Genomic DNA, 19207 nt, shown 5'->3' on the forward strand with positions numbered 1-19207 from the left:
CTCCCAGCGCTTAACACCCAATAAATTAATAATCAGCCGCGCTTTAAGTAGGTCTGGAAAGTGGAAAACAACATCCGCAAGGATCTGGAGTCCCCCCGGCCAGGCGGGCAGGAGCAGCAGAGATTTGTCTGCCTGTCCATCTGCCGGAGCGTAATCTGTCCGTCTGCGGGGATCCTGCAAATTCCCAGCCCTTCCAAAGCTCCCGGAAACAGAGCCAGAGCATCTCCTGCCCCGCTCCAGCGGGATGGAGGGTGGGATGGCATCCACCATGCTGCTGGTGGCCACTGGTTTCCACTGGGAGGGCTGGGATGGTGTTTGGGTTGTGCTGGAATTCACCGATTTCTGGTTCCTGACACCCCCGGTGTCACCACAAGTCCCCAGCCACACACGGAGGAGGAAGAGCTGGGAGCTGGGAAAGCTGTGGATGTGGCTGGGGACAGCCCTGGTCACCCCACGGAGCTCCAGAGGCAGCGGATCCATGCTGGGAAGGAGCAGGGAAGGAGGGAGGTGCTGTGGAAGACAAGGCACACTCGGGAATTCACGGGGAACGCGGCTATTTATAACCACAGCTGCGGGAGAGGGGTCGCAGGAAAAGCCGAGACCGGGAGAGACGGGGATTCCTCGGAGATGAGAGCTGCTGGAAAAACTCCTGCTGGGAGGGCCTGGATTGGGGAGGGGGCTGTCACTGTCACTGTCACCCCCCAGTTCTGCTTCTTGCGCTTCCCAGCCGTGCCTCAGTTTACCTTTACACACCACGGCCGTGTCCTGGCGCTCTGGGAGAGGCGTGGGGTGAAATCCTTCATCCCTTCTGGCAAAACATGGAAAAGCCTTGGAGTGTCCATGGGGTGGCTGCTGACCCCAGCCCTGACCCCAATAAATCCTCTTGTATCCCAGAAAACCCCACCAGCACCAGTTCCACAGGGAAGGTGCCCCCAGCCAGAGCCACGCTGGGGCTGCTACCAGCACCCCCAGAGCCCCCCAGGAGTGGGAATGGGCCAGTGAGAATGGGAATGGGCCAGTGGGAATGGGAATGGGCCAGTGGGAATGGGAATGGGCCAGTGGGAATGGAATGGGCCAGTGGGAATGGGAATGGACCAGTGGGAATGGAATGGACCAGTGGGAATGGGAATGGGCCAGTGGGAATGGGAATGGGCCAGTGGGAATGGAATGGGCCAGTGGGAATGGAATGGGCCAGTGGGAATGGGAATGGGCCAGTGGGAATGGGAATGGACCAGTGGGAATGGGAATGGGCCAGTGGGAATGGGAATGGGCCAGTGGGAATGGGAATGGACCAGTGGGAATGGGAATGGGCCAGTGGGAATGGAATGGACCAGTGGGAATGGGAATGGGCCAGTGGGAATGGAATGGGCCAGTGGGAATGGAATGGGCCAGTGGGAATGGGAATGGACCAGTGGGAATGAGCTGCTGGTGCCATTCCCATTTGTGGCTTTGGGATGAGAGCTGGGAATGTCTCAGGGCTGTCGTGTGGATGGATGGATTTGGACGGGAGCTGCGAGAGCCAGTGCTGGATGAGGTGGGGATGGGATGGGATGGGATGGGATGGGATGGGATGGGACGGGATGGGATGGGACAGCAGCACAAGGCCTGTTTGTGTTCCTGAAGAGAAAAGCCAGGATGAAATGACCTCCAGCAGAAAGGCTGAAAATTGCTCCCAGTAGGCGGGAAGAGAAGTGTGGATTTGACCTGGATATTTCCCAAGGCTGGGATTGGGAACAACCTTCGTGTGTCCACTAATTCCACACTCTCTTGGACTCTGGGTCTTCCCAAGCCCAACAACCTCCCTGGCACTGCTGTTTTCCAGCAGGGAACTCCCTGCCCGACTCCCGTGGCTGCTCAGGACACTCCGGCCCTCACGGCCAAGCCGGCAGCGCCCGGCAGCCGTCCAAGGGCTTTTTATCAACTGGCACCCAAAAGTCAATAAGGAAGATGCCGCCTGTTTTAATTAACAGCAATTTCACTCTAACGGGGCTGAGCTGATGTGCAGGGGGGGAGGGAGGGAGGCCGGAGACAAAACATGACCTTGTTGGTGCAGCACACACAGCGGGACATTGTTTTCCCCTTGGAGTTTGGCCTTGGACGCTGCTGGGCTCCGTGGCACAGCTGGGTGCTGGGGACAGAGGGTTCTGCCACCCGTGGTGGCTCTGGAGCTGCTCTGGTGGGAGCAGGATTCCTGGAAAACTCCAGAGCTCAGGATGTGGCACTTGGGAGCTTCCTCCAGGGGTGTTGGTGGCTTGGGCTGGCATGGAAATCTCTGGATTTTGGGAGCCCCCAGTGAAATCCAGCTGTGTTTGGGTGCTGGCAGGGATGCTGCAGGCCAGCACCAGCAATCCATCAGTTTAGTCCCGTTTTCCTTTCTCATCAGTTCTCCTATTCTGGGAAATCAGAGAGGAGGAACATCCAGAGGGAAAAAAACTCCCTGAGTTTGTGCCAGGGTGCTGAGCGGGGCAGGGAGCCGGGGTGTGACACACGGCACAGCCTGTCCCCACTGCAGGACACCCCGGGGATGGTGGGGATGGAATGAGCAGGAGCCTGGAACGAGAAAAACCCCGGGATGAGGCACCCTGGGCTGAGCAGGACCGGGGGGTGACAGGACTGCACCTGACCTGCACCAGGACAGTCCTGGGGGGGGATGGAAAAGGGACAAGGGACACCACGGGACCCTCGCGGGGGTGACAGGGATGGGGTGAGCAGCACCCCAAGGGTGACAGGGCTGGGGGCAGCGGCACTGCAGGGGTGTTGGTGATGGGGCAGAGGCACCCAGGGGCTCTGGGGTTGGGGGGAGCAGCACCCTGAGGGTGTCAGGAATGGGTGAGCAGCAGCCCGGGGGTGCGGTTGGAGCTGCCATGAGACCCCACCCAGGGAAGGGGGTGCCCCCCTCACCCCACCGCAGCCTCCCCGACCTTCGGGGGCTCGGCGGCCACCAGAACCCCCCCGGTGCCGGCCGGGGCGGCGGCTCCATGGCGTTCCCCCCGCCCCCGGGGCGGGCTCGGCCCCGTCCCGCCCCCGCCCCTCGCTTTATCAGCGGCCGGCGGGGGGCTCGCCCCACTCCCGCCCAGCGCAGCCGCCGCGGCGGGGCCGGCACCTCCGCAAGGGCCGCACCATGGGCAGCCAGGGCTCCAAGGCGGCGGGCGGCGACCCCGACACCGCCAAGGCCAACGGGCAGGTGGGTACCGGGGGGAACCGGGAGGAACCGGGGGGCACCGTGCGCTCCGCCGGGGCGGGCGGCAGCGAGGACAAAGGCGCGGCGGGGAGGGCGAGGTGATGGAGCCGAGGGAAAGCTTCCTGCCCCGAGGGGTCCCTCCTGCCCTGGGGGGCACCGGGGGATGCGGCACCGCCCGCGCCGCGCCCCGAGCTCCCCCCGGCACCGGGCGGGTCCCGTCCGCCGCCGCGCCCCGGTACCGGGAGTGGAGCGCGGGCCCCGCCCGGTGGTAACGCGCTATCCCCCCCCCGCCCCAGCCCAGCGGATCCCCCCGTGAGACCCTCACCCAGGCCCGCTGCACCCCCTTTTTCTGCTTGGGCATCCCCCGTGCGCTGCTTTCCCTCGGGGAAGCCCCGCTCTGTGCCCGGTGTTCCCCGTTTCCACCGGCTGCAAACCCCACTTCTCCCCGTCGTGGTTCCTCCCACCCCCGTCTCTTTTTCTCCATCCGGACCCCCCCCCCCGTGCTCGGTGCCCCCCGTTTTCCCGGCCGGGAGCCCTTTGTAGGGCGTGGGGGGGGTTTTGGGGAGGGGGCGCGGGGTCCCGGCGGTGCCTAACGCGCTCCCCCCGCAGGAGAACGGCCATGTCATCTACAACGGGGACATGACGCCCAAGGTGGGGGTCGAGGTGGCCCCACAGAACGGGAACGGCTCGGCGGAACCCCCCAAGGAGGAGAGCGAGGGCGAAGCGGGCGGTGCGGACACCATCGAGCCCGCCCCGGCCGCCGCCGACGGCGGCGACCCCAAAACCGAAGGGGCCGCCGCCCCCAAGGACGCCCCCAAGAAGAAGAAGAAGTTCTCCTTCAAGAAATCCTTCAAGCTGAGCGGGATCTCCTTTCGCAAGAACAAGAAGGAAGCCGGGGACTCCTCCGGCTCCTCGCCCACGGAGGAACAGGGCAAGAGCGAGGAGACCCCGCCGGGGGGGCTGCAGCCCTCGGCTCCCCCCGAGGAGGAGCAGAGCGGCCCCGGGGAGGGCGGCGAGGGGCCCGAGCCCAAGGATGGAGGAGAAGCCGCGGGGAGCCAGGAGGAGGAGAATCAGCAGCAGCAGGGAGGGGAGAGCCAAGGAGACACAGCCAAACCCGAGGAGCCCTCGAAAACCGCGGGGCCGGAGCCCACAACGAGCCCGGCGGAGCAGAAGGAAGAGTAGAGGCCGCTCGGGCATCGTCCTCACCGGGGACTCTCACACCGCCCCCCGACCCTCCCCGCCCCAGCCCGGATCGCCACGGACTCGCCCGCACCGCCCCGGCCCCCCTAGGACTGACAGCACCTCCCGCACACCCCGCCCTGCAGGGATTGCGCTCCCCGTTCCCGGTAGAAATCAAAAAAAAAAAAGCTGGTTTGGATTCCCACCGCCGCCGCCGCCACTTGGAGTAGTTTGAGCTGAATTCCTTGGAGAAAATAAACAAACAAACAAAAGAAAGCTGGCGAGGAAGATTTGTCCCGGACACCACTGGAGTTTACAGTTTGTAAGAACCCGGATCCCAAATCCCACTCTGGATCTCTCCAGACTGTCCCCCTCTCCTCCCGCTCCCACTGACTGTTCAATGGAATTTTTATTTTATTTTGTGTTTTTTCGGTTGGTTTTTTTTTTTTCCTTTATTTCTCAGTTTACATTCCTGGTTCTGACTTTTCATTTCAAGTATTTCGTGCTTTTTTATATAGAAATCGATGGTTTAAAAAAGCTAATCTGGTTAGTTTTTTATAATGTCTTCTATTGGCTTAAAACTATAAAGCTTGTAAGTCCGCTGTGTTTAATTCTGCTTTAAGGGATAACTTTTAGGGTGTGGGGTGGAGAGAGGGGGCCCTACCAGCTGTATAATGTGAAGCCAACATTGGTTTGTTTTTTTTTTTTTTTCCTCTGTAAATAATTTTTTTAATGGCCAAGAAAACCGCTTGATTTGCAATTTTCTAACTTGTAAAAAAAAAAAAAAGAGAAAGAGAAAAAAAATCAAAAAAAAAAACAAAAACCAGAAGACAAACCCAAACTAAACCACCGAACAAAAGCTGTAACATTTGAAAGGAATAAATGGTGACCCCTTTATGGGAGAGCTGGAGTCCTTCTTGTCCTGGATGGCAGGGGAGGAAGACGGCAGTTGCTGATTTAGCCCAGCAGCTGCTCTGTTTAATCAGCGCTCGCCGTTAATTGACTCGCAGCAGATGCAGAACCCCGGCCACAAAGGACTTTCCCAGCCCAGCCCCATCCCCGCCTCGCCATCGCTGCTCCAGACCCGTTCTCTTCCCAATCCCGCCTTTCCCCCTTGTGGAAGCTGGAAAAACCCTCGGGATTTTGTTTAGGATGAGGCGGAATTCCCGATTTATTTTAATTTAAATCGTTTTTTTTTTTTTTTTTAGAGAGAGGGATTAGCTCCTCTGGGCTGAAAGGAGCACAAAAGGCGAGGGCTGGCAGCAAAGATTTCCTGAACAAAGGGAAAAGGAGGCGACAATGGAGCCTCTATCCCTGCTCCTGTCACCTGCACCGGGATGGCTTTTCCCGGATGGATCGGGGTGGATTTTCCCCAGGAGATCCCTGGAAAATGCTCCTGGCAGCTCCTCCATTTCATGGCCTTGCTCCCAGTTCCCACCTCGGCTCCCAGTTTGCCCAGTTCCACCTGCTCCTGCTGTTTTGGCTGGAGAAGAGCAAAAATAATAGAAAAGTAATAAAATGAATAATATAAATAATATAAAATAAAACCTAAAGCATTGTTTGCCCAACAGGCACCACCCTGGCAAGGGCAAGGAGCATCCAGGCTCTTCCCGAGCCTTCAGGTAGGTGGGAATACCCAAAAAATTCCATGTTTTACGCAAGAAAGCCAAAATCAGGGATTTGTCTCCCAAGTGGATTCATTTCTTCGAGCAGAGGGGTGAAATAAATGGCTTTTTTTTACCCAATTTTGAAGGAAAAGTGGGATTTGGGAGCATCTGGCGGAGCCGCAGCCTGGCAGCCATTTTAGAAATCCTGGAAAAGGGAAGGGCTCGGGAAGGGGGAATTCAATGGTGATTCCATTCAAATTCCAGGGGTTTTGTTCCAAAAAGGGGAGGATTTAATGGTGGGAGGGAGGATGGAGCCTTCCCGGGGCTGTTCAGCACCCAAAGTCCACTGAGCCCACACAAAGCTGCTTTATTTTTTCACTCCAAAAAGAGCAGATTTGGGGTTTTGTGGCCATTTCAGGTGTGATCAGCACTCAGCTCCACAATGGAGCTGCTCCTAATTCAGTTAAGGAATTTTCATCCTCTCAGATTCTGGATAAAACCACTAAAATCAAACCCAAAGGTGAATTAAGTCCATCACTTGATTATTCCCAAACTGCTCCGCTCCAAGCAGGAAACCAAACGGGATCAGGGATGAGAACCCAGCTGGAGTTTGGGAATAAAATCAAACAGGTGAAGCTGTGAGGAAAACAAAAAATAATCCCCAAAACCCATCACGTTTGAGCTCCTTTGAGAATCTCAAGGCAAAAAAAAAATCCCCCAAAAAACAAAGAAAACAAACAAACAAAAAACCCAAATAATTGACAAAGGAAATAACCATTAACAAAAGAGATTCAGGTGGAGGAGAAATAAATAAATGTTTTGGTGGATGGAATTAAACCTGAAAGAAGAAAGGAATTAATGCCTCGTTTTTCTTCCCAAATCCTAATTCCACCTCTAATTTTTTTTTTATCCATTAGATCCAAGCACAGCTCTGAAAATGAATTAATTGAGCAAAAAAGCAGACCAGGCTCACACCAGCAATAGAAATGGAGCAGTTTTATTACAAAGGTTCTGAAAATTCAAAATAAACGCATCTTTAAAAAACCACAATAGATTTTTTCCCCTCCCCTCCTGTCCCTCCCACATTCCCCAGACACAAAGTTACACTGATCTCTCTCTTGTTTCACATAAAAACACTGAAAATCAGAGTGAAAACCTCACTCAAAGATACTAAAAAAACTCCACGGTGAGGGGGGAAAAAAAAAAAAGGGAGGGGGGGGGAAAAAAAATAAGGAATTAAAAAAATAAACCCTTTGAAAAACCTGTGTGAAGTTTTAGCAGCATTATTGGAGTTGAAAGCCTCAGCAGTGCTCCCATGGGAGGGTGCAGAGCCTCTGGAATTCCAGAGGGATTCCCCCTGAGAAAGGAGAGCAGCGAGTGGGAACTGCCTGGAGAAAAAAAAATAATAAAAAATTTAAAAAAATCCGAATTTCTCCCCTCCAAAAAAAAAATTTAAAAAAAAAAGTTTTATTTTTCCTTCTCTCGGTTGTAGAAAAGGAGAGGTAAAAGGTCACAAAAGAGATCTGGGGGTGAGGAGGTGTGGGAGGAGGGAGAGGAGCTGTAAAAAAGCTCAGAGCCCCATCTGCTGTTCCCTCAGGATAAAAAGGTTGGAATTTACTGGCCTTGGGAAGGAAATCCAGTTGGAAAACTTGGCTTAAAAATAAGGAAAAACTTGGTTTTTTTTTTTTTTAGGGATACACATGAAGAAAAGCTGTCAGCTGGGTTCTTTGAGGGGATTTCTGGGGTTTCAGCAGAAAAGTGGAGCCAAAGGGGAGGAATTCTGTCCCCACACAGAGAGGGGCATCAAAAACCAGCAAAAAAAATCCCTTTCCTCCCTGCCACACTCCCTGGATCCAGGAGATCTTGGAAAAATGAATCACCCCCTAAAGGTGATTTTAATTTTACATTTTCCAGATCTGGGCTCTGGGGCTGATTCATTAAAAAAAAAAAAAAAAAGCCAAAAAAAGTAATAAAAAAGGACTTTTCAGGTTTCTTTTCAGCTGCTTCGTCTCTTTCCCCAAGTTTGCTGCAGGGAGGAGCCAACTCTGTTCAAGAACTGCACAATTTAGACCCTGAGAAGTGGCACCAGCTCACAGGTTTTTGTTTTTTTGTGGTGGAATCCAACTGAAGACCCCAAAGGTCTCTCCCAGCTTTGTTTGGGAATTCTCCCATTAAAAACAACACCAAAAAAAAAAAAATAAAATCGAGGAAAACCAAGAATTGATGGCCATCTTTCCACCTAACCTGAAATGCAGACACTACTTCTACTTAAATTATTCTTTTCCAAGGTTATTTCAGAGGAGAGAGCAAAGGCAAGGAAGTGATTTTTGTGTTTTTAGAGCCACACCAAGGAGGGGCAGTGGAAGGCAAAGGGTGAAACTTCCCCCAGACACCAAACCTGGGCTGCTCAGCTGAATCCTCCCCTGCCTGCTCCCAGTGGAGTGCAGCAAGGAATAATTTACAGTTCTCCAGTCATTTATACAATTATATAGAAATATATACAGAAAACATATATAAAATAGAAATCCTGTGGGGAGGAGGCAACCCAGGAGCTAAACCTACGACAACACCTGGGCAGCTGCAGACAACTCAAGTGGATTTTGTTTCTTCCTTCACCCTGGGGAAGCAAAAAAAAAAAATAGGATTTTGGTTTAAATCAACGATTTGGGTTTGAATCTAACAACAAGGCTTAAAAATGTTGCTTATCTGGTTCATTTTCAGCTAAAATTTAATATATTGCTGAAGGAAAGAGCAGTGTTTTGATTTTTTAGCCCTCTCAACACCTGCAAGCTTCTTCCAATGAGGAACCTGTGACAAATCCACCCAAAGTGCCACCCAAATTGTCACCTCAACCCTCCCAAACCCTGCTGGGCACAGGCAGGAGCCAGGCTCACCCTTTGGGTTCTGCTGCTGCTTTTTCCTCTTTTACTTTTTCCTCTTCTTTCTCATCTGGAAAAAAAAATAAAATAAAATTAAAGACACACAGCAGTGCAGGAGGAAAGGAGAATTGCAGGTGGTGCCAGCTCTGCTGCTCTCACCTTTCTTCTCCTCTTCCTCCTTCTCCTCCTCTGCTTTCACACGTTTGGCTTTCTTGAAGTTGGCGACGTTTTTGCGCCCTCCCTCGCCCTCGTCCTCGGAGTCGGAGAATTCCTCATCGCAGGATATTCTCTTGTTGGAATTTCGGACTGAGGGGAGAGGACAGAGCTTGGCTGAGCAGATTTTCAAAATCAGGAGGCTCCCAGGATTAATTCTCTGAGCGGAGCTGACATAAATCAGGATTAGGCCGTGATAAAAACGCTTTATTTTGGTACCTGCTGCATCTTTGAACTCATCCCAAGTGCTCCAAGATCACAGGGACAATTTGGATTAGGCACAGTGGGATGTCTAGACCTGACAGCAGGTTTAGAACCAGCCTCCCACTGCCAAATCTGTCTGCCAGATCCCAAGGGCCAAGCTGGATAGAAAATTCCATTTTCCACTGCTGGGATCACACCCAGGATTCTGCCAAGGATTCTGTCCCAGCACTCAGCAACTCCTGGAATTCTCCCTTGAAAACCAAAGTTCTTCCCGTTATGGAAATCAGCTGGCAGGAGAGATCCTGCAGTGCTTTGTCCTATAAAATCCCAGCAGGGAGGTGGGAATGGACTCAAATCAGAGAGGTCAAACCCTGGGGCAGAGCCTGAGGTGAAGCTCCAGCCCCTCCCCGGGGATTCTGGGGGCTCCACAAAGTTCCAAGCCCAAGGGTTTGACTTTGGATGTCCCCACAAACCAAGGGGAATAAATCCTGGAGTCAGAATTGGATCTAAACCCTGCATCCTCATGAAGAGCTCATGGATCCCGCTCGGCTTTGGGCTTCTCCCAGCAGAATTCCCAGCAGAATTCAATTCCCAGCACCTACTGGAAATGCGTTTCTCAGGATCGTCCTCCTCCTCATCCCCACTGTCCTCCTGGATAGCATCCTCAGGAATTGGCTGCATCTGGACCCCGGGAGCGTGAGGGAGCATCCTCAGGTTCTCGAAGAGCCGCTGCCTAGAGCCAGCCAGGGAAGGACACTTTGTCACCAGGGGCCACCCAAGGCCACCAGCCCCCGTGGAAGGGTCATTCCAACACCCACTTGATTTTCTCCAGGTATTCGTTGGTGTTCTGGTTGGTCATGTTGGAGGGGCTGATGTGGAGCTTGAAGTCTGGCCCAAAGTACTCAAAGTAGTCGTTGTATGGAAGTTCTGGGGGGAAATTAATGGTAATTAACACCAAATTAGAGGCAGGAGCAGCACTCGGGGCATCCACAAGGGATCATCCAGAGGTAAGAGAAGCCCAGCAGCACCATTTCCCTGAGCTCTTAGTGGGATATCACTGCTCCTCAGGGCTCCAGGGGGGAATTACCATTGGGGATCTCAGTGTCCAAAGCCACAGCAGTCTCGTAGGTCCAGCAGCGGGCCACGTTGCGGATCGTGTACCCCCCTCCTCCCAGCATCAGCATGGGCAGGTTAAAGCTCTTCACAAACTCCACGCACTTGGCATGGCCTGCAGGACAAAAAAAAAAGGTCCCACTCATTCCATAAATCCCAACTTTTCCATGGAAGCTCCTGCTGTGCCTGTGGCAGTTCAGCTCCCACCTTTGATGGTCAGGTTGAAGCAGCCCAACCTGTCCCCAGACAGGGAATCGGAGCCGCACTGCAGGACAACGGCGCTGGGCTGGAACGTCTCCATCACTTTGGAGATCACCTAAACAACAAAAGCCTTGTCACCCCCTGCCCACAGGCCACTGTCACCGCAGCACAGTGACAGCCAGGCACGTGAAGCCATCCCCACAGCTGCCCTGCTAACACTGGGGCTCTCACACCGAGGAGCTCCCGCACAGGCCCACATTGTTCGGGGGGAACAGAGCCCTTGGTGAGCCTTGTCACAGGAAAAACTCAATCCAATCCCCCAAAGAACGGCCCCAAGGACAAAGAGGGAGCCACAGAGGATCCCTGAGCAGAGGAGGCTTCACTCACAGGCTTGAAAATGGCTTCGTAGGACTCGTCGTCGATGCCGTCCCGCAGCGGGTAATTGACAGCGTAGTACTTCCCTTTGCCTGCCCCAATGTCCTGTGGGGTGAGAAAGGAGAACAGAGCTCACCAGAAATCCAAATTCTGCTCCAAACTGGGAAAGGAAGCTTGGATTCCAGTCTAATCCAGATATTAAGCTAGAGGAGATATTTAACAATATTAATAAATATTAATGATTTACTGTGGAGATGCACAGCAGTGGCCCAGGCGGGCCAGACCACTCACTGAATCTATTCAGTCAGCAAATTCTACTTTAAAATAAAAATAAAATATTCTCCTCTAAACTAATATGTATTTTAACATTTCTTTTATCACTCACAGTGATAAAAGAAACATTTTTTTTAATCATTTATTAAAAAGAACATTTATTTTATCGCTCGAAGCAGTTTATTAAAAATAGTTATTGCATTTATACCACACCAGCACCAAGCTCTTGGCAGGGCTGAAAAAAAATACAAATCCCAAGTGAAAGATGAGAGGATTTAGATATAAAAAAAAACCAGTTTCTATAAAAATCCCATAAAAATAAGTAAAGAACCTTTCACCCCAGAGAACAGAAGTTCTGGCAATGTCACAAGGTGACACTTTGAGTGACACAGAACTGAGGCACTGCAGGAAAAGCCAATAAAAATCCACTCCCTCACAAACCTTCACCCAAGAGCTTGTGTCACCGAATTTTGTCACCAAAATGTCACCTTCAGAGTCATTTTTTGTGAGCACAACCCCACCAAGAGAGAGACTGAGAGCAAAGATTTGGGTTTAATAAACGATCAGGGAGCCTCCCCATCCAAACCTCTGCCCACTGAGCAGGGACAGCCAGGAAAGATGGGAAAAACCCAAATTTCTTGGGAATTTTTTTGGCTCTCACCCTCAGGTCCCCAGTTCCTGGGAAATATTCTCCATATTTATGGAAGGACACGGTCATGACTCGGTCTGTGGTGTAAAAAGCCTCCTCCACCCCATCCCCGTGGTGGATGTCGATGTCAATGTACAGCACCCGCTGGTGGTACCTGGAAAAAATCAGAATATTGCATTTATGCCAAGGAAAAACTGCCTCCAGAGCAGAGGAAACTGGGAGGAGAGCATGGAATTCAGGCCAGGATTTACAGGGGAAGGAGCTGCGGGAAAGGGACAGCAGTGGAACAGAAAAAAAGTGACTTCTGCTGCTGAGTTTGTTTCAGATTCAGCTCAGTTTGGTCAGATTTAGCCAATAAAGTGCATTTTTATGCCCAAGCCTCCCCCAGTGAGGTCTGCCTGGAGCCAGAAGCTGTCACACAGCCATGGGTGGGTGGCACAGGGGAGGGACAAAGAACAGCAGCAAAAAATGTAACACCCAAAAAGCTCCAAAAATCCTCTGCCTCCTGCTGGACAAATCCCTTTGGGGAGAGAGGGGGGCAGAGCCCAAAAAATCAGCTCTGCTGGGGAAAAAATAGGGAATAAAATAAAAATCCTGAGGAGAAAGCAGTGAGGAAGAGGAGCCAGTGGTGCTGCCCATACTTGAGAAGCTCCAGGATGGCCAGGACGATGTCGTTGACGTAGCAGAAACCAGAAGCTTCTGATTTTTTGGCGTGGTGGAGACCTCCTGCCCAGTTCACTGCGATGTCCGTCTGCTGCTTGTTCAGCTTCACAGCACTGGCTGGGGGAGAAAATCACACAGAGTTTAAAACAGGAGTGAAAACCCTGGGCCAGAGGCTGAGGTGAAGCTCCAGCTCCTCCCTGGGGTTTTTTGGGGGCTCCACAAAGCTCCAGCTCAAGGGTTTGACTCTGAATTTCCCCACACACCAAGGGAAAATGGGAAATACTTCACATCCCTTCCAATTTTTGCCTCAGAGCAGAAAAATCTCCACAGAGTAGAGCCCAGCACCCAGCTGGTGTCACACTGGAGACGAGCTGGATTTCTCAGAGCCCTGAACAAATCAAGCTTTTAGCTGAGATATATTCAGGTCATTGAGTGAAAATGCATCCAGGCAAAGGAAGTTCTCCTCCCCCAGCCCCTTCCATCAACTTTCTGCACATTCTGGAATCTCCCAGGATCCAAATAAATTATAAATTCTGTGGAATTCTCCAGCTCTGGGAGCAGAGAGAGCACAGAGCTGCTTCAAAAACTGCTGCAGTCAGTGCTGGGGTGCTGCTGGCACAGGAAATACAGACTGGAGGTGTCATTGTGGCAGCAGCAGCCACAAAGCTCTCAGGCTTTGTGCACATAAACAACTCCCCAGCAGTTCTGCTGTGAATTTTGAGAAAATAAAAAACATTTTGATGTTCCAGCTCTCAAACCTTTCAGTTTCTGCTTTGCTTCACATCCAGAGTTGTGTTCTTTTAAAAACAGCAGCTAAGCCAGCCTGGTCTTTCCTTTCCAAGTTGTGCCAGCCCAGAGTGAGACTTGTACAACTTTTATTTTAATGTAAAGCTCAGGTTGATTTTTTTTTTTTTATTCAACCATGCTGTTGTGGTTTTGTTTTAACTCTGTCACTGGTGATGTTACAGAGCCATTCAGTGAGATAACCCAAATCAGTGATTAACAAATGGAAAGGGATTCAACAGGCAAAGCTTGGAGAAAATCTGGATTTAATTATTAAATCAGCAATGGGTTCACAGAGACAGAATGACATAAAACACAATAAAAAATACACAGGATTTGTGATCTTACCAACAGAGCCTCCAGCAGAGAGCTGACAGAACTCAAAGAGCCCATCAAACACAGGGCAATCCTCCCCAACATTAACTGGAAGAGAATGGAAAAGAGTCATTAAAATAAAAGCAGAAATAAAATCCAAATCTTACACCACCATTTGGGTTTGAAAAGTGGCCAAAAGGGTTAAACAAAATGCTGTGATCAAATGATAAAATAGAAATGTGTGGCTGACACTTTGCACACTCCTTTCACTTCAAATCACACAGTTTTCAGCACAACTGGAGTTTTAGCCTCAATAAATTTTTACTGTAATTAATTCCACTATTAAAAATAGTCACTCATTACAAGAAATTAAACTTCAGGCCCTTTGGTTTATTCTGCCCAAGTCTGGCATGCAAAAATGGAAACTGTTCATTCCCTTTCCAGCAGGTTTTGTTGAAGAAAAGCTCTGTCCTTTGCATATATAATTTTCATATTTTGGCTTTTTCAGGAATAAAACACAATGCAGAAAACACTGAGCAGCAGAGAGAGCAGAGTGTTCATGAGCTGTGGCTGCTCCAGGGGTAAACAGGTCAGTTTGGGTATAAAATGCACTTTGCTGGATGTCATTTGGTGGATTAAAGAATATCATGGACTGGGGGGAGGCTTTCAGTGTGTTTGAAATCATGAACCTCATGCAGAAATATCTGTCCCCTTCAGCTCATGGTGGTTTCCAAGAGTAAAATGTTGTTTGAATGAAGCTTGAGCACTTCCCACTGGTTGTCTGGACTTGTTAGAAATCTACTTTGCCAAAAAAACATCAGCTCAGAGTGGCTGAGACAACAAATCCAGGTTTTTGTACCATTAAAGAACCTTTCCATGGACTGGAGAGGTTGGAACAAGACATCAGCTCACAATTAACCTACAAAATCATTGGGTATTGATGAGTATCTCAAACTTGCCCTGAAAATCCTTCAGATTTGGGGCAGAATCGAGGAGTTGGGGTTTCTAAATTTGCTGGTTTTAAATGCCCCAGCTCTTCTGGTTGAAGATGAGCATTAACACAAAATCCACACAGGTCAGAAATGGAGTAGCTCTGTCATCTCCAAGCCAGGAAGCGAATTTAGGCAACAAGAAAAACCCAAAATACAACCAGCTCAAAGGATTTCCCCCAGCTCCTTTAGCTTGAGAGAGGGACCTGTTTTTAAAATGCTTTATTCACCAGAAAAATCAAAAGCAAAGTCAAGAGAATGACAACTGATAGAAGTTTATCCCAAACTTCTGGAGCTGGGCTAGGATTCCCAGATCCCAGATTTTCAGCTGCAGCATCACTCACATCTTTGCATCTGCTTGCTGTACTCAGACATGTTGTCAGGGCGGATGGACCTCAGGAATTTGATGTAATCGTCGCTGTGGTACTTGGTCATCTCCTCTGCATTGGCTTTGTGAGGACGCTGCAAGGACAGCAACACAGCAAGGATTGCTCTGGAATTCCTCCCCTCCCTAATTCCCAAATCCCAGATTTACCCCCAGGAACTGAGAAGAGTATCAAATCAGCAGCGTTAAATAAGAAAAACTGAATTTGAAAGGCAAGAGTGGCACTGTTGGCAAGTTACATATGCAGACGTGGAAATAAATTTAATTTCAAGGATAAAAAACAGTTTTCCAGTCTCCAAAGCCTCTCTGAAGCATAGAACCCCTCACTTCAACACTGAGAAAAAACCAGGAATGCATCAACACAACTGACTGGGGTTTATTCCTCTCCTCTCAGGGAAAAGCTCCACAATTAAAGAGTGAAACATCAATTATGACATTTAATAATGCCACACTTACATAGATCTCCATCTTCCTGTAGAGCCCATAGTTGAGCAGGAGGTTGTGGGTCATGCGGATCCTGTGGGGTTTCATGGGATGTCCTTGGCCATAATAATAATTCCCAACATCCCCTGGAAGCAGAAAGGAGGTGATCATCAATTCCTGGAGAGGGACCCATCAGCTCCTCTGGGATTTATTTCTCCTCCAGCAGTGGGTGGGATCTCCCACCTCCTGGCACAGGGAAATCCATGGATTCAGGGTTCATCCTCAAATAAAGACAGAAGTTTGGAAGCTCAGGGAAGGGGAGACAGGGAATTTGGAATGCCACCATCACACTGCCATCAGTGGAATGTGTCCCTGCCCTTGGAAAGGAGCTGGAATTGGATCATTAGTGCTGGATCATCTTCCAACCCAAACCATTCCATGGTTCTGTCAATGCAGAGGAAGAATCTCCAAGGTTTTTGGGCCAGAGGAGCTCTGGGCTCAGTGCCAGGAATCTCTCCCAGGTTTCAGGGAGTGCTGGGAGCAGGATTCCCAGGGGCCACGGGAGTTAATCCCGGCTCAGACAGTGACTCAGCCCAGGAACACCCGGCCTCTGCCTCACTTTCCTCCTGTTTACCCAAGGGAAATGGGATCCAGGGAACTCTGAACTCAGCAAACACCACCCAGCTCTGCTTTTACAGCTCCATGGTTGTTTTCACCCTTTTTTATTCCTTGAAATCCTCCAGAGGATTCCCAGGCCTTTCCAGCCACCCCCCAGGAATTATTTTATGGGACCAGGGGAACAAAGTCACCTCCCCACAAGGATTTTCTCCTCCAAACTGAGCTCACACTTCACTTCTAACTGGGTTCCTTTCCCAGGGGGACTCATTTCCCTGAAATTTACAGGAATTTCACTTTCAGATTTCTGCCTGCTGCCTGATTTGGCTGCAGGGAGCAGGAATCTCTCCCAAGCATCATTTTCCTGGGAAACCAGACCAAGTTGTTCCTGGGGTTGAACAACTCCTGATCCTTTTGGGAAGCAGGAGATCCAATCCGGTCTGGCTGGGTGACTCAGAAGGGAGAATTAATATTTCATCACCACTCCCCACCTTCTGCAGAAGCAGTTTTTCTTCCTGTGGACACGGATCTATTTTCAGGTAGGAAAAAGAGATGCCAGAGGTGCAAATCCCACATCCAGGCAAGTCTGCTGCTGGAATTTACTGTCTGTGGAGCTCTGGGGGAATGTTCTTTCAGTAAATAGAATTATTTTCAGTCCAATACGGGTTCTTTTCACTGAAAATAATTCTATTTTCTGAAATTTTGGAAATCCCTGCCGGTGTTTTCCTGGGGTAAGCATCCTGGCAGTTTTGGGGATGTATTTTACTACCTCTAAGTCAAGGTTTGGGGATCTTGGAAGAGATATTTGAGGCTCTGCCTAAAAAATACAAGCACAGAATTCTGTGAAGCTTTTTAGAAGTCACCATCAGCTGTCCAGGGAATGCTCTGGGCCAACCCTGAGCTCCTGTTCCCTGTGCTGAGCACATCCCAAGCCCTGTGGATCCAGGGATGAGCTCAGCTGCTCCTGGACGTCACAGCAGATTAAGGAGTGTGAACTTAGCAGGCTCTGCTGGGGTTAAACAAATCCCTCCACAGGGAGCTCTGAATGGAGAAATCCCATCCAAACCTTTCCACAGGCCCTCGGGATTCCATAAAGGACCCTTTGGATACCATCCCCAATTCCTTCATCCCATCAAATTCAGGGAATTCCCACATTCCAGGGCTGATTCAACTTCCCAGCGTGGAAAATAAAAGGTTCAAATCAACAAATTATTTATTTCCTCCCAGTAAATGCAGCTTTTTACCCCTCAGCTGTGGATGTTTGAGAGCTGCTCAGAAAATAACAGTGGAAAAGAAAAAAAAAAAAAATCTTTTAAAAAAGGCACTAAAACCCCACCACAGAGCACGGAACCCAAATTTGTGAAATTCCTGTGCAGCAAAGACCTGCAGGGCAGCAGCATTTCAAACAAAACAACTGCTTATTTCATATTTCAGATATAATTAAGTGCCTTTAAAAATTATAACCCAACAGGACTGAAAACCTCACATTTGAGGTAAAAAACTTCACATTCTTAGTGGGGGAAAAAAAAGCCCTCAGCACAGGATTTGGAAGAGCCTCCTACACTGCTCCAGCACTGGGCACATCCTTTGAGAGGGAAAAAGTAGCAAGAACAAGTTTTTATTTGATTTCAGGCTAAAACCCGTGATGGAACAGAGAATTTCAAAACACCTCTCATACGAGGTGAGCACAGAGCCTGTGAAAAACCAGCCAGGGCACCGAGCCAGCCCTCTAAAGGGAAAGGGAGAGGGGCAGGACTAGGATTTTCTGGAAGCCCCAGAGAAGGATTTGGCCACCCTGTTCCTTCCCTGCTCCACAGGGATGGTGACGCAGCCCCAGAGGCAGAACCACAAGGAGTCACTCCACAATCCACGATCCAGAGCCAGAAGTGAAGGATGCTCCTGGACAGGAGCTCCGTGCAAACAGCCACGCAGCCACCCTGGCTCCCAGAGCCTTTTTGTTCCCTCCTGACACCAAAGGACTGTCCCAGCAGTGCCTCTTCCTCCTCAGAGCCCGTGCAGCACCTCCTCCAGAGCTCCCCAAAATCCTTCTCCAGCATCACAGCATCCAAAGCCTCTCCTGGCCCTGTGCCCCTGTCACCATCCCGGACCCTTCCCAGCCTTTCCCTAAACCCCAGATCTCCCCATTTCCCCATCCCATTCCACCCCTCTGATTTCCCCCTACTCTTCCCATTCTCCCCTCCAGTGTCCCCCATACCCCTCCATGCCCACCCACATGCTTCCTATGCCACTCAACCCCATAAAAACCCCACACAATCCATGAGCCCCATGCCCTGCTTGCCCCTGTCCACCAGTGCCCCCAGTATCCCTCCCTGCCGCCCCCAGTGACCCCCCACAACCTTTAAAATCCTCCCCACCTCCATATCCTTCAATGATCCCCCACTGCCAACCTCTCACCCCATCCCCAGCACCCCCATCCTCCCTCAGTGACCCCCATGACCCCCACAGACAACCCCACCCCTCTCCCCAGTGACCCCCCGGTGCCCCCTCACCCCCACCCCCAGTAATCTCCATTCCATCCCATTCTCCCCTCAGCCCTCGCCCCCTCCCCTCAACCCCGCCTCCTCCCCTCCCCCCCCGTCCCCGATGCCCCCCACCCCGGGACGGCTCCTCCGCGCCCCGGCGGTCCCGGCGGGTGCACGCAGCCCCTCACCATCGTAGTAGTAGCAGACTTTGCGCTTCGTGCCCTGCGTCAGCGCCATTTTCCTGCCTCCCCTCACAGCGCCCGACCCGCCGCCGCCCGGCGCAACCAACCCTGCCCGCCCCGGGCCCGCGGCCCCGCCTCCCGCGCAGTTCCGTCCAATCACAGATCTCTGTTCCGCCCCCTCCCGCCCTTTGACCAATCGCAAGCCGCAGCGGCACCTAGCAGGTTAGGCTGAGCAATAGGGGGCGCCTGGACTGTACTACTGCGGCGGGGGGCGGGGGGGGGGAGGTTGTACCATCTCTGGGAGGGGGCAAAAGAGGAGAGGGTCCAGGTGGGCAGGGAGGAACCATTCCTTGGGGGGGGGCAGGTAGGGCTGAACCATCCCGGGGGAGGGGGAGGCTGACCCAGGGCTGGGCTGACCCATGTGGGTGGGCGAGAGAGGGCCCGGGGGGGTCTCAGAGGGCTGGGGTGGGGTGAGGGGGTCCCGGGAGCGCCCCG

General features: G+C 51.3%; 2 protein-coding genes across 2 annotated transcripts; one reads left to right on the forward strand and one right to left on the reverse strand.

The window, feature by feature from the left end:
• Positions 1-3054: 3054 nt before the first annotated feature.
• On the forward strand, positions 3055-5262 carry MARCKSL1 (MARCKS like 1). The gene is made up of 2 exons (XM_005529828.3): positions 3055-3184; positions 3791-5262. Exons 1-2 carry the CDS (start codon positions 3122-3124, stop codon positions 4361-4363), a joined length of 636 nt encoding a protein of 211 aa, XP_005529885.1. The 5' UTR covers positions 3055-3121; the 3' UTR covers positions 4364-5262.
• HDAC1 (histone deacetylase 1) lies at positions 5120-18815 on the reverse strand. Its single transcript, XM_005529760.3, has 14 exons — positions 18719-18815; positions 15466-15578; positions 14969-15086; positions 13669-13743; positions 12516-12654; positions 11887-12028; positions 10965-11057; positions 10584-10692; positions 10351-10491; positions 10082-10190; positions 9866-9996; positions 9006-9152; positions 8862-8916; positions 5120-8584 (listed from the first exon to the last, which is right to left on the reverse strand). The coding sequence occupies exons 1-14, from the start codon at positions 18765-18767 to the stop codon at positions 8557-8559; spliced, it is 1449 nt and encodes a 482-aa protein (XP_005529817.1). The 5' UTR covers positions 18768-18815; the 3' UTR covers positions 5120-8556.
• Positions 18816-19207: the final 392 nt, after the last annotated feature.

This window comes from Pseudopodoces humilis, chromosome 27, assembly GCF_049639895.1.
Source record: "Pseudopodoces humilis isolate 2021_Gansu_Grassland_sample_001 chromosome 27, ASM4963989v1, whole genome shotgun sequence".
In the NCBI taxonomy this organism is placed as follows: domain Eukaryota; kingdom Metazoa; phylum Chordata; class Aves; order Passeriformes; family Paridae; genus Pseudopodoces; species Pseudopodoces humilis.